Below are 14,588 nucleotides of genomic sequence, written 5' to 3'. Positions count from 1 at the left end.
CACTAAGATAGAGATGGATAAATAATTTATACCTTTTTGATAAAAACATCAAAACAGTATACAAAAGATAGTGCTGAAAACACTTAAGATAAACAAAGACAAATAAATCAGTGCAAAAAAAACCAGCAGCAAAATCAATCGACTAAGTGATCTACTCAAAGGATCTGCAGAAAATGAAGACCTTGATCAGCCTTCTAAAGAGAGCAAAGAAAAAACCCATACATGTTTCTCAGGAAAGACAATTTGTGTGTGAAGAAAAAGGGAAAGAAAGTTCCATACCTCCCAACAGGCTTTCTAATGGGAATCTCATAAGCTCTAATGATGTTCACCAAGAGTTTTATGTCACCATCTGAGAGATTTTGCACAGTTACTTTTTTCCTCTCTTTCCGTCTTGGTTTTAAGGGTCTTTTTGTCTCCGCCAATTTAAACAGGCTGAGTCCCAAAATGCTAATTATAAAAAGCAGAGTTAAATAGATTTGCACATGTAACTTTTTCTGTTATTAAAATAAATGATAAAATACTTTGTATTAAAAAGGTAATTATCAATGTTATTTGACATAAAAAGCAAAGGAAAAACAGACAGGAAATAGGTATGGGAAGGTATAAATAAGAGCTTACACCGTATGATACATATGGCATATAAGCAATGATAGTACTCTACAAAACATGCCTGTTTGGATGCATGTATCATAGCAAAAGCAACCACCAACAGAGAAGCAGAAATTAACAGATGCATAATGACATACCCTGGGCCATCAGAACTTAACAGAAGGCAAAGCAGGACAAAAAGAAAAACCAAGAATAAAACACAGTTATGTGGATTTGTATGTTACAAACTCTAGAGAACCCCAAGCAAAAACAAATGCATGCATACAACAGACGAGTTATCTGAAAACTTCCCAGGAATAACAAATAAGAATCATAGTCAAATTCCCATGTTAATGAAAGTGTGTGTGTGAAATCTCAGCTGCTCTCCTCACAAGCCACTTGGGGGAAGGGGGGAGGGGAATGGAGCCATCAATCATGTGTACCTAATTGCCTTTTTCTGTAGCATGAAATACAACCTGAGAGGTGTTTTCTGTCATATCTGCATGCATGGAATGATAATTACCTAAGCATGCATGGATGACCAGTTAAACGTATAAATAAAACTATGCAAGTCTTAGTAAGCTCCTCACTAGCTCAAGGCAGCGGCATAATGCTCTAAAACACTGTCTGGCCGAGGTCATTCCTGAAACATTGCAAAACACATGAAACTCCCCACTCCCTTTTCTTGCGCTGAGATTCTTAAGGACAACTCAAGCCCAGGCCAAAGTCCCAGAGCACTGGCTGCATGCTAGGGGTGGCTGAAAAAAAGTGGTTGGCGCAGTTATTGTAGCTTTGTAAGCAGGTGACATTCCAGCCACGCAAAGGAAAGCTCACAGGTTCCTGCAAGCAGGAGGGCATTCTCACAGCTCAAGGCCACATCTCAGCCAGGGGGCAGGGAGGGGTGTGGGATGAGGGCAGTCCTGAGGGCCAGGCAGAGAAGCCTTGAGGGCTGCATTTGGCGCCTATGTTATTTCAAAAGCATACACATTTGTGTAAAAGTCAGATATCATTTGCTTGCAGAGATGTTTGTGACACCTTGCAGAAATCTTCCACTTTAAAACGACGAAAAGGAATTGCAGGTGAAAAGAGAGCTTGGCAAAAATACAAATAAAGAACTTAATAAAACAGAAATGTGTTTGACTTGAAGCTCATTATTATGGTTCTGATCTAACTTTCCATTCTCTTCCTTACCCAAGAGAAGGGATCTCATCTTCATTGACCAGATCGGAAAGGAGAAAATGATGCCTTGCAATCAGAAATCGGTTAATGACCGATTCCCTAACCTGAAAAGAAAACAAAACTTACTTTGAACCTGAAATCACTTAAAAGACATTGGAGTAGCATTTCTAGGGATCTTCATTTACTTCTCAACAAGGCAGGTCAAAGATTACAGCCTGTACTTACATAACCAATTATTTCACAAACTCAAAGCATATGCTAAGAGCTGACTTCTTAGTGGGCAGTGTAGTGTCACCTATTTCACTTTGTAAACACACTTTTATGCATTTTATTCACTACTTTTTCCTCAGCAATCGTTAGGCTAAGTTGAAACCAAGGATGCAATCCAATCCAAATCAAATAACTTTATTGTACTAGCCATTGGCCATGACAAAGGATGGATTCCTATGCACAAGAAGCGAGCATAAGGCAGGCTGGTGTAATTTAAGATGGTGAAGGGACGCGGGTGGCGATGTGGTCTAAACCACAGAGCCTAGGGCTTGCCGATTGGAAGGTTGGCGGTTCAAATCCCCACGACGGGTTGAGCTCCTGCCAACCTAGACGTTCAAAAGCACGTCAAAGGGCAAGTAGATAAATAGGTACCGCTCCAGCGGGAAGGTAAATGGCGTTACCGTGTGCTGTTCTGGTTTTCCCAGAAGCGGCTTAGTCATGCTGGCCACACGACCCGGAAAAACTGTCTGCGTACAAACATCGGCTCCCTCGGCCAGTAAAGAGAGATGAGCACCGCAACCCCAGAGTCGTTCGCGACTGGACTTAACTGTCAGGGGTCCTTTACAATGCGTCCTAAACCACTCATCCAGGCAGATCTTCCCATAGATTGCTCCCCACCCAACCTAAGCACTGTTTGAAAACACCCAATTCGGGTGTTTATTTAGGCTGCCTAACAACCCACAGGACACGCAGGACAGTACACAATCGTTTTTATAAACAGAGTACAGTGGTACCTCGTGTTAAGTACTTAATTCGTTCCGGAGGTCTGTTCTTAACCTGAAACTGTTCTTAACCTGAAGCACCACTTTAGCTAATGGGGCCTCCTGCTGCTGCTGCGCCGCTGGAGCACGATTTCTGTTCTCATCCTGAAGCAAAGTTCTTAACCTGAAGCACTATTTCTGGGTTAGCAGAGTCTGTAACCTGAAGTGTATGTAACCTGAAGCGTATGTAACCCAAGGTACCACTGTATGTGCCTACAAACAAGATAACTGAACAGGAGCACCCTAACAGCCCCCCCCAAGCATAATCAGCAACAGCCAGATAAGATTAGCCATTCAGGTGGAAGAAATTAACCTGCTTTGAAGGCCTTGGTTATCACTTCTGCTCCTGACTACAGCCCCCAGTACACATTTTCATGGGGGAAAACACCCCAAAGAACTAAAAACACATACCATTGGGAGATTACAGTGGTACCTCAGGTTATATACGCTTCAGGTTACAGACTCCGCTAACCCAGAAATATTACCTCGGGTTAAGAACTTTGCTTCAGGATGAGAACAGAAATCGTGCTCCAGCAGCGCGGCAGCAGCAGGAGGCCCCATTAGCTAAAGTGGTGCTTCAGGTTAAGAACAGTTTCAGGTTAAGTACAGACCTCCGGAACGAATTAAGTACTCAACCCAGGGTACCATTGTATTGTATTTGAAGGAACAAGACCACAAAGCAGAAACTAATAACTGTGAAACTAATAACTGTCTCTGTATTCAGCATTTGATTTCTACAATTCATCCTTTTGGATTGGCAGCTTTGCAATGTTTCACAATGTCAGGATACCCAAAAGGAACTTGCTGAACCAAACTGGAGATGTCACAGCCGAGGGAGCGTATGCAAGTGCCTTCAAGGTATTCCCATGTATAATTTGGCCCTTTGCATTGAAGGAACCAGAGTGCAGAAGCCACAGAGGGTGGCCGCTGAAGACTTCAATACACACACTCCAGCACAGTTCTTGCCAAAATAAAGAATTGTGCATAATAAAAAGAAAGACTCTATTTTGCCTCCTACCTTTTGGAGGTACTTTGCAACTAATGCTCTGTGTGCATCCAGATGGTCTTTAGTATCAATGACATCCCTCTCACGCAATCTTTTCTCGTACTCCTAAAATGAAAATGCCAACAACCACGAGCTCTTTAAATGTTCTATATCACTTCTGGTGCTGTCAGGCAGAGAAGGGGCTTCAAAGGGATTTAAAAGGGACCCTGAGGTATAAACAGAAAATCCCACTTTTGGGGGAGGGGCAGGGAGCCCTAAATACCCTCCAAGAAATGCATGCAAACTAATGAAAGATGAGTAAGAAACTAGAATTTTAGCGATCCAAGTAGTCAGTTGTTTTTTTAAAAAATGTAGTCCTGGACTTTTCTGCTTCAAATGTATTATACTACCACCATCCTGTAAACCAGTGGTTCCCAAGGTGGGTGTTCCTGCCCCCAGTGGAATTAATCTAATGTATATATATATAGATTTTATTGCATTAGCCGTGTGGCCATAGCACAACATACATAGAAATAACAGCATAACATAAAATGGGGGTGGGGAGGCAAAGGCAGACATCGTCCTGGGCAAATACCCAAAGGGGGGGGAAAGGAGATAACAGAAACAACAGGGGATCCAAAACACCGAATGACCGATAGTTCAAGAACAAAAAGACAAAAAACTGCCGAGGCTGGAGGAGGATCATCAAAGGGGTCCTTCAGCTCCCCGGATCTGTCCCAGCTCCACCGTCCTTGCACTACAAAGCTACCTGGAATCTCATCCGACTGTGCAGAGTATCGACTACAGCTGTGGTGCCGAAAAAGAAGCCAGTGCAGCCTTCCTCCTCATCACACTGAGCAGGAAGTTAGCTGTCATCTCGGTGATCCAACAATCAGAATCTTGCAAAAAGAGGGACACTATCCAGGGCTGGATTGGGAGATGAAGCTTGTTCATGAGAGGAGTTAAAAACCGAGATCTTTCATCTGTCCAGTTGGGACAGAAGAGCATTACATGTTCCATAGTCTCCAGGGCCGAGTCATTACAGTTGCATGTTCTGTTTGCGATGGGGAATTTAATAATTTTGACTGGATTTTGAAAATGTGCAATTGATAAATGTGCAATTAATTGTTAACTGTTTTGAATTTTACTGTGCTGTTATCTTCCTTACTGGGTTGTGCAAACCACTATACTAAATGCTGCTTTTTATAGGACGGGGTAAGGGGACATTGGGAATGAATTTATGGAACCAGTGGGGCAGTGGTCTTAACAACGTTTGGGAAGAACTGCTCTGAACACTCTAAAATGAGGTTCACTGGGTTTTTTACAGACTGCAGCAGTGAATCTATTTAACAGGAGGATACTTCATCCAAAAGATGATGAACTTAATCCCAACCATTTTAAGTGACGTCTGACCTGGAAGATTCTTTCGCTGATTTCTCTTTCCAACAATGGGACGCACTTATAACTTCGAAACTCAGCCACTTCGCTATTTCTGAGCTGGAGAAGCCGGAATCTTTTAGATCTGTCAAACTCCTCATCAGAAACAAAATTAAATTCTTGCTGCAGCTGCTCCAGCCTGAAGAAATCAGGAACGGAAGCATCGCCGCTTGTAGCAACCTAAACAAGAAATGTGAAGTTTATGGAAAGGTGTTGCAAATTTAGGTGGCTTCTAACCCAACCCCTGCACTGGGAATCAGCAGACGGTTCCTCCTGGAGGCAGCCCAGCTTCTACCTCCTTGCCAACCCAGATGTAAGAGAGATATTGAGGAAATAGGGGAGCAACATTCTGGCCCACCCCCTCTGCAAAAATTAGTTGCAGACCAAGAACCCAACCTGGCAATCTGTGACTATTCAACCATATGTGGAAATACGGCATAGCTCTCTCAGCACTGGGCAGGAAAATCTCTATGAAACTCCGGAGGCAAAGGGAGCGGGGATTGCAAATCCAAGGTTTCAGCACCATGTTTCACGGAGCCATTCTTACCTTTATGAGTTGCATCAGAGCAGCATTGCTTGGGTCGTTTGGATCGAGCTTTGCCTCTGCTACCCACTTGGCAAGTTTCTTCATGTCAGTCAACCCCGATGTGCCGATTGATGCAATGGCATCAATATTCTTCAAAGCACTGAAATGACAACATTTAGTAATATTTTTTAAAACAAACAAACACAAAGTTAAAAGAAATCTGCCTATTCTTTCTGGGACCAGATAAATGACACTTGTCCTACGATCCATGGTTCTAATAGGTATGGCTTTCTGTACTTTGGAAACTTAGAGCTCTCTTGATGAATAGTGGTCTATCATGCTAGTCATGTTCAGAGAAGACTCACTGAAAACAATGTATGTCAGTACAGAGATTTCAACAGGCCTACTCTGAGTACAACTAGAATTAGAAATCATGCATAATAAAATGCCTTTTATAGGCAGTGAGCAGACGGGTTTCTATTACTTTATGACCAAGCAGATATTAAAATGAAACTGCTTGCCCATAGAATGATTTATCTAACTGCATATACTAAAAATGTTTCTGTAATGCTTGCTGAAGTTCATTTACCTTGAGATTCCAGCGTTCTTCTGTGATGCTGGTGGAATTAAGGGTATCCCGTTTTCTCCAACTGCCCAGGAAACACTGCAGGACACTTTGCCTGAGGTCATTAAAATAATTTTATTACTGCCATCGGCTTCAAATGAAAACGGCACACCTGCAATGAGAGACCAAACACATTAGCGTGATCAAACAAAAATGTGGCTTGTTGTTACATGCATGAGTGGTCGGAAATCTCAAGCTCCACCCCCTTTTCACAAGAATAGGAAGAAGATTTAACATTTCCATTCTTGGTTAGCAGCAAATTTGTTGCTTTGTCCAAACTCACCAAATGGTGATTTCATCAAACCAGTTTGTTAACTGTTACATGCCAGGGACATGCTAGATAGTCAGTGGCCCAGATCACACTTCCTGAGTGAATGGATCACTAGACATCAAGGTCACAACTATAGGTGGGCAACCCCACCTATATGTCACAGAGGCCACCAAGGCTGGAGTGGGGAGTGTCCTAAAGATTTAGCCCACCACCCCTCTCCACTTCTGCCCTATAGAATGGCATTGGACACCATGTCAAATTTAGACATGAAAATTCCCCAAATGGGTCCTATAGGCTGATCTCATGAGCTCTCCAAAATTTCAGGACATCCTGAACTGATTAGAAACTCAAACTCTAGGAAATATAGCTAGTCAAAATATCTATTTAGTAAGTAAATAAGAAATAAATGAATGAATGAATAAAAAAGTGAAGGTTCCTTGTAAATGCTTATAATCATAAAAGAAACAGGAAAAAGAAAACTAGGGAGTATTTATCGAAAGAAACCTGAAGTGTTTTCCTACATTTTAATCCTGCAGAAAAATCAAAATAATTAATCTTGAGTGTAATATGGAACACATGCTGCTCTTGGCTGGCTTGTACCAACAATCGTAAAATAAGACTTTTACAGCCCAATAAAGAAGTAAAGGCAGTATGTATTGAGCTGTTCGACTCAATTAGAGTGTCAGTATAGCGAACAGTGTGTTGGATGTGGACCAGGCAGACTTGGATTTCAATCCTCATCTCCCATTCAACTATAATGCTCACTGGGTAACCTTGGGCACGTCACCATCCCTTAGCCAAATCTGCATTGCATAACTTGTTTGTGAAAATAAAATGGGTGGTGGTGGGGGAACAAAAAGAGATAAGGTAATAAATGCCTTTTCTTTAACTACATTTATCATCATACGAGGCGCTCAGGTTGCTGTATAAATATGATTCCCTCCTAGGCCTTTTAGGCTGAAAGATCAAGATTAACTCATAGGCATCCAGAGACCTTTGCGGATTTGAACCCAGGTGCAGCAAACGAAGAATTGATGCTTTTGAATTATGGTGCTAGAGGAGACTCTTGAGAGTCCCATGGACTGCAAGAAGAGGCAACAGAGGTTAGTAAGCAGGAAGAGGCTGTGGCAGAGAGAAGTCCAGACTCAGTGGCAGAAGCTGAAGCAGGAGAGGAGCAGGGCCAGGAGACAGGTAAGGCAGGCTGCTGAAGAAGCCAGGGGGTCTCCACCTCCTGCTGTGACCAGCTTCCCTCCCCCCTGGTCTCCCAGAACCAGGAGAGGTATGAAGAGGATGGAGCAAAGCGAGACAAGATGACGGAGCCTTAGATTGCTTGGGAAGGAAGAAGGGGACTTAGAGAGTTGCGGGAAGGCAACTGCCTCATAGACAGCATCTTAAAAAGCAGAGACATCACCTTGCCAACAAAGGTTCATATAGTTCAAGCTATGGTTTTCCCAGTAGTGATGTATGGAAGTGAGAGCTGGAACATAAAGACGGCTGATCGCCAAAGAATGGATGCTTTTGAATTCTGGTGCTGGAGGAGACTCTTGAGAGTCCCATGGACTGCAAGAAGACCAAACCTATCCATTCTTAAGGAAATCAGCCCTGAGTGCTCACTGGAAGGACAGATTGTGAAGCTGAGGCTCCAATACTTTGGGCACCTCATGAGAAGAGAAGACTCCCTGGAAAAGACCCTGATGTTGGGAAAGATGGAGGGCACAAGGAGAAGGGGACGACAGAGGACGAGATGGTTGGATAGTGTCTTCGAAGCTACCAGCATGAGTCTGACCAAACTGCGGGAGGCAGTGGAAGACAGAAGTGCCTGGCGTGCTCTGGTCCAGGGGGTCACGAAGAGTCGGACACGACTAAATGACTAAACAACGAAGCAGCAAACAACCCACGATATCCCAACACAGGGTCTGCAACAAGCATGTGAGCAACTTCTAAATCTTTGGACTTAAAAGACAACTCTGTACCACTTCCCACGCCTTCATGGTCCAGTTGCACACGCTGGTCACTGCTGAATTCCATCTCTTCCACAGGAGCTCTCCCAGTAAGAACCGTAGTCTCAGGGACTGGTATGAACACTTCCACCAACAGGTTAGCACTGCCGAGCCCAACCGTTTCATAGAGCTGTGTGGCCAAGAGCAGAACACCATTTTCATTTCCAGACACTATGCCCTCATTTGCACATAATCACAGTCATGCTCTGGCTTACCACAAATGAGAAAACACAAGGCCTTCCAGGAAAGAGATGGTGGGCACTGGGGCACTTGGTTTTTTCCAATGCTACAGCATGTGGAGCTCAGCCAGAGTTTGGCTTAAGGTGTCACCCAAACCCAGGCTCATGGCTGAGCTATCCCAGATGAACCGCAAGCTGTAAACCATAGGAGAAACCCTGGCTGCGGCCTGTGGTTTGTCTGGAGAGATGTTAACCATTAGACCAGTTTTTGATAACACGCTAAGCCAAATAATAATACAGTGGTGCCTCACAAGACGAAATTAATTCGTTCCACGAATCTTTTCGTCTAGCGAATTTTTCGTCTTGCAAAGCACAAAATCCCATAGGAATGCATTGAAAATCAATTAATGTGTTCCTATGGTCAAAAAAAGTCCAAACAAAGCCAAATTTGGTACAACAAGAGTTTATTAAGTGCTCTTTAAAGTCACACATTCTGTAAAGAGCATTTCAAAATTCAAACCCAGAATTTTTTTTAAAAAACAGCAGAGTGGCCCAATGGTCACAGAAAATCATAAAAATGCAGAAAAAAAACACACAAGCTTCCAGATTCTTGCAAACCCCTCCCCAACACCAAGTCCTTGAATTCCAAACACCCCAACCCAAAATCCAACCCCCCCAAAAAAAGTTTTAAAAGCTTAACTTACCAAATGGCTGCAAAAGAAGTTTTGGAAAAGCTTCAAAAATCACCAAAGTCTTTAAAAACCTCAAAAAAGGCTACTATGTACACTGCGTTCTATGAGTTGCTCCTCGAAGTCAAGTCGCAACTGTATTAATGGTGTTAAGAAAAAGGAAACAAACTTGCAAGACGTTTTCGTCTTGCGAAGCAAGCCCATAGGGAAATTCGTCTTGCGAAGCAGCTCAAAAAACGGAAAACCCTTTCGTCTAGCGAGTTTTCCGTCTTGCGAGGCTTTCGTCTTGCGGGGCACCACTGTAATGATTTTACTAGATTCAGGTAGGTAGCCGTGTTGGTCTGACACAGTCAAAATATATTAAAAATTTGTCCAGTAGCACCTTAGAGACCAACTAAGTTTGTTCTTGGTATAAGCTTTCGTGTGTATGCACACTTCTTCAGATACCCTGAAGTGAAAATGATTTTACTGTTTAAACCCCAGCCATACTGGGCGGCTTATAGCACATAAAAAATGGTAAAACATTAAACATTTCCCGATAAAGGGTTGTCGTCAGATGTCTTCTAAAAGTCAGATAGTGGTTTATTTCCTTGACACCTGATGGGAGGGTGTTCCACAGGGCAGGCGCCATTGCTGAGAAGACCCTCTGCCTGGTTCCCTGTAGCCTCACTTCTCGCAGTGAAGGAACTGCCAGAAGGTGCAGGTGCTAGGCTAAAATAACAGAACTGTAGAATTGTAGCGATGGAAGGGACCCTGAGGGTCATCTAGTCCAACTCCCTTTTTGTGAGGAATATTCAGTCCTTCAAGTCCGCCACTTGTTGTCTAAAGTGGTACAGTCCAGACAACTCCTTGGGAAAAACCAGAACAAAGACAAAAAAACAACAGCCCTGGGCCCAAGTGACTATTCCTTTGAGATGGAGCTGTGCATAGCCAGGTCCTCATTACAACTCTTCATAAAACTGGAACTGAAGTTTTTACTTTGCAGTTCTAAGGGCTATTTTAATTGCTTATTGCACTGCTTATGTTGTTTATTACCTTTAACTGGTTTATTGAATATTTCAATAAGGTTTTGTTTAAATTACTCTGTGAACCATGCTGGCATAAATATTATGAAGTTGTTGTTTTTTACTTTGTAGGAATATAAAATAAATAATGCACAGGACCTCAGCATGTATGTCTATGTACAGTAATATATATATATATTTAAAAAACCAATATGCAACATACCTGAAGCTTCAAACTCTCTGGCCAGTTGAATATTTGCAAATTGAATATTTGCCCAAAGTGAACTCTAAAGTCTGAGCTCATCTGCCGGGACACTGTTCTTGACACCTCTTTTGAATTGAAAAGGACTTTTAGGAACAGAGAACGTTTCTTTACATCTTCGCGTCTTGAAACTTCAGCCCTGGAAACAAGTTTTAAAAGATCACCTTAAAATGTGCATATTCACCAGAAAGTTGTCTTTCAATTTTGGGGTGCTTGACAGGACTTTTATTACTTCAAACACGCAGAACTTGTTATTTACAGAGTATGACAGAGCTCCCAACAAGTATTGCCTCCACACGCTGTGGGTTAACAGGATGCTGCCTTCCCACCTTCTCTGTCAGTGATTATCTGACCACTGGATTACCATGTATAGGTGTGGGTCAGCTTTAACCCTTTGCCTCCCTGCTGTGGTCCTGATCCAGAATGGGGCCCCTTGCACTGCAATTTGCATTGCCCAAAGACGGATGGGTTGCATCTAATGCTAGTTCTACTCAGATCAGACCTACTGAAATCAATTGAACATGACCAACTTGCACCCCTTAATTTCTATGGGTAGGACGTAGTGGGCTATAAGCCTTCATATTAAAAACAAATGCATCTCTTTCGGTAGTGCAGATTCCAGGGGTAGGAGGCCCAATCTTGAATGGGACCAAAGGAGGGCAAAAGGTTAAAGCCCCCCTGCACACACACTTGAACACTAGAATCTTGATCCAGATTCAGCTCTTTGCACCTGCTATCTGCATGGGTGGGGCGTCCATCTGATGCGGTCCTCGGGGCAGAAGAACATTGCACCACATCATCCAATGACTTCTTGTAGAGCAAGGGTAACTTAAGATTTCAATGAGTTGCAAATTAACATTTTAAAGTAGGGATGTATGAACCATGAGCTAAGTAACTGAACAGACATTTCCACCTTACCTTCATAAAAACGTTCATGTATAAGCTCACCTAGGACAAAGCTCGTTTGGAGTGACGCTCCCCGTCAAGCTCAACTCAGGAATTAGAATGGATTCTCCTGGTTTCCTTCTAATCTTAGCAGCTCTCTCTCTCACCTCCTGCTCCACCTCCAACCTGTCAACTACGGGCGGCGGAGGAACAGGTTTCATACGTTCCCCTTCCACACAATCGGATGCTTCTTCTGCTTCCACTTCATCATCTGCATTTGGGCTTGTTTTCTTCTTCTTTTTCTTTCTGATTTTCTGTGCGTGTTAAAAAAAGATTTTCCCCCTTCAGCAGAGAGCGTCGATAAAAACTGGACCTATCTTTGGATTAGTTACTTCTGATAATTTTGAAGTGACCAAACTGATAATAAAAAAGTGCCAAATATCTAAGAAAAGAAAGTTTTGCTATTTCTAGCATCAGTTGCTTCTTAGTTTCACGCGGAACTTATTATTATGACAGATTTTTCCTATTACTCCTCATCTGATCTTCTGCCACTCAGATATGTATCTACACAATGTCATTTAATTCACAAACTTGTATCTCACACTCCTTGGGGGGGATGTGTGTGTGTGTGTGTGTGTGTTTGAGATCCAGGGCAGCTTATAAGCTAAAGACAATAAAACCTAAATCCAAACACAAATTTACAACACAACACAACATTTTTTTAAAGACAGATAAAACAGTGAGATAAAAAGTAATTAAACAAGTAGCCATTTTTTTTAAAAAAAAACTATCGAGAATGAAAAACTTTGTACAAAGACTGACAAAAAAGTTTCCAAAATTAAAGCTGTACTGAAACTTGTCCTTCCATTTCTCAAAACTTTTCTTCCTTGCGAAAGATTCCATTCTTCTGCCTCTTTCTCTTTATTTAACTTAACACTGTGTGGTAGCTATGAGTGGTACACCTCTCACCCCGCAATCCCATTAAACATTTTCCCACTGCTCTCCAGCCTCCCCAGCCTCCACAGAAGCAGTTGCTTCATGATGTCTTCCTCTGAGGTTTATTTGAAACACAAGGAAGCCCGGAAGGATGACTGTTGAGGGCCTGAGAGATGTGCAGTTGCTGATTTTAAGGAAAGTCCTTCTTTTCACCTTAAAAACAATGACACCAATTTCTTCAAAAGTAAAAAGACTTTAAAGCAATGATAGACAGCTGTAGGAACAAAGGAGGCAGTCTCCTCTAAGCCGAGCTGAGGAAAGTCATGCAGTTTTCAGGAAACCCAGGAAGGCTGCAATGTGCAGATGACTAGAGATTTGAAAAATGAAAGAAACAAACTGCGTTGGCTGTGGTCATAATTTCTGAATGCAAATGATTTATTTTATCATAAAATAGCACAAATATTGTGGTAGTTATAAATATTATCAATAACAGATATATATGGGGGTGAAGCTGTCCTCCCATTTTGGGGGAAGAAGAAGAGTTTGGATTTGATATCCCACTTTATCACTACCCTAAGGAGTCTCAAAGCGGCTAACAATCTCCTTTCCCTTCCTTCCCCACAACAAACACTCTGTGAGGTGAGTGGGGCTGAGAGACTTCAGAGAAGTGTGACTAGCCCAAGGTCACCCAGCAGCTGCATGTGGAGGAGCGGGGAATCGAACCTGGTTCACCAGATTACGAATCTACTGCTCTTAACCACTACACCACAGTTTTCCCAGCCCTTAAAGATTCCCCAGCTCCTCATGGGCCTCTCACCTCCTGCTACACCACCATGACATCTCATCTAAGAAATGCCATTTTGCAAGGAAGAAGTAAGGAAGGGCTTAGATAACTAGTCTTGAGCCTGTCCCATGCATGTTCCAATACACAATTATGCTCTCTCAAACCTGTGCCTTCTTCCAAGATTTCCACTCTTGAAGTTCAGTTTTATATTCTTCCATTTTCTTTTCATACTCTTCAATGTGTTCTTCTGTTAACTCAGATATTTCAGCCTGAATTTCTGCTTCATATGCCTTCTCATCCAACCTTTGATCAACATCTTCCCTTCAACAGCAAGCAATATATTTATTACTTATAAGGTTAATTTAAGGTTATCCACACTTCAGAGTTCTGACACCACAACAAGCTGCGGTAAATCTAAAAATGGAAGGGGGGGGGGGAGAGCTGAAATCCTCCTTCCAGGCATGAAAGAGAAGGTTGGGAGGGGGTTGTTAGTTCAGCCTTATGTCTCAATGCCATCTCCTTTCCAGTTCAAATTAAATAGAATACACTGGTGCCTGGAATTGCAGGGGTTGGACTAGATGACCCTTGGTCCCTTCCAACTCTAAGATTCTATGATAATCAATGAAGGGTTGGATGGGGCTACAAGCAAAAACTTACTCCATACAAGATAGAAGTACTTGTGGCTTGGGGGTGAAAATGATCCAGATTTAGGTGTTTAGACTATTTTGGATGGGGTATGTGTTTTTTTCTGGAAAAGAAGGTTCATAGTTTGGGAGCAGGAGCCTGACTACAGTTAATGGAGGCCTTGGTAATCTCTAGGTTAAATGTCAGCAAGAGCTCTTTCTGGGGCTGCCTCTGAAAAATGCTTCAACTGGGACAAAACTCAACTGTTGAAAGTACTAGCTGGAGAGGTAGCCTGTAACACTAATACAGTGACAAATTTGACCGTTCCATCTGCCTTCTTTGCTCCTTTGGGCTTTTGATGAGGGGTTAAAATTTTTGGAAGTCTTTTGGACTTCAGGGTTAGTGTCACCAGCTGTGTTGGTTTTGCCGAGTTACACTTTATTTTGCAACTGATTTACTGTACTTGTTTTTAATGAATATCTTAAATGCTTGTTGGGCACGTTGGGTGTTTCTATTAATGGGAAAGGAGGATACAACGATTTAAAAATGAACTGAAATAAGTCTTTGGGTTGACTGACATGCT

The 14,588-nt window shown here is 42.4% G+C and overlaps 1 protein-coding gene across 3 annotated transcripts in view; it reads right to left on the bottom strand.

The window, feature by feature from the left end:
- Nucleotides 1-14,588, bottom strand: part of CC2D2A (coiled-coil and C2 domain containing 2A) — a 52,309-nt gene that overhangs the window by 19,609 nt on the left and 18,112 nt on the right. For all 3 annotated transcript variants that reach the window (XM_083630055.1, XM_083630054.1, XM_083630056.1), the window contains exons 13-22: nt 13,546-13,702; nt 11,725-11,975; nt 10,738-10,915; nt 8,616-8,772; nt 6,336-6,483; nt 5,768-5,906; nt 5,197-5,400; nt 3,817-3,909; nt 1,780-1,871; nt 280-447 (exon numbers count right to left, since the gene is read on the bottom strand). In XM_083630055.1, coding sequence (XP_083486181.1) covers nt 280-447; nt 1,780-1,871; nt 3,817-3,909; nt 5,197-5,400; nt 5,768-5,906; nt 6,336-6,483; nt 8,616-8,772; nt 10,738-10,915; nt 11,725-11,975; nt 13,546-13,702 — 1,587 coding nt within the window. The remainder of the gene's footprint in view (nt 1-279; nt 448-1,779; nt 1,872-3,816; nt 3,910-5,196; nt 5,401-5,767; nt 5,907-6,335; nt 6,484-8,615; nt 8,773-10,737; nt 10,916-11,724; nt 11,976-13,545; nt 13,703-14,588) is intronic.

Source organism: Podarcis filfolensis (genome assembly GCF_964270895.1).
Source record: "Podarcis filfolensis genome assembly, chromosome: 9".
NCBI classification, from domain to species: domain Eukaryota; kingdom Metazoa; phylum Chordata; class Lepidosauria; order Squamata; family Lacertidae; genus Podarcis; species Podarcis filfolensis.
The sequence above is the reverse complement of the archived record's forward strand: the minus strand, read 5'-3'. Positions and strand labels throughout refer to the sequence as shown.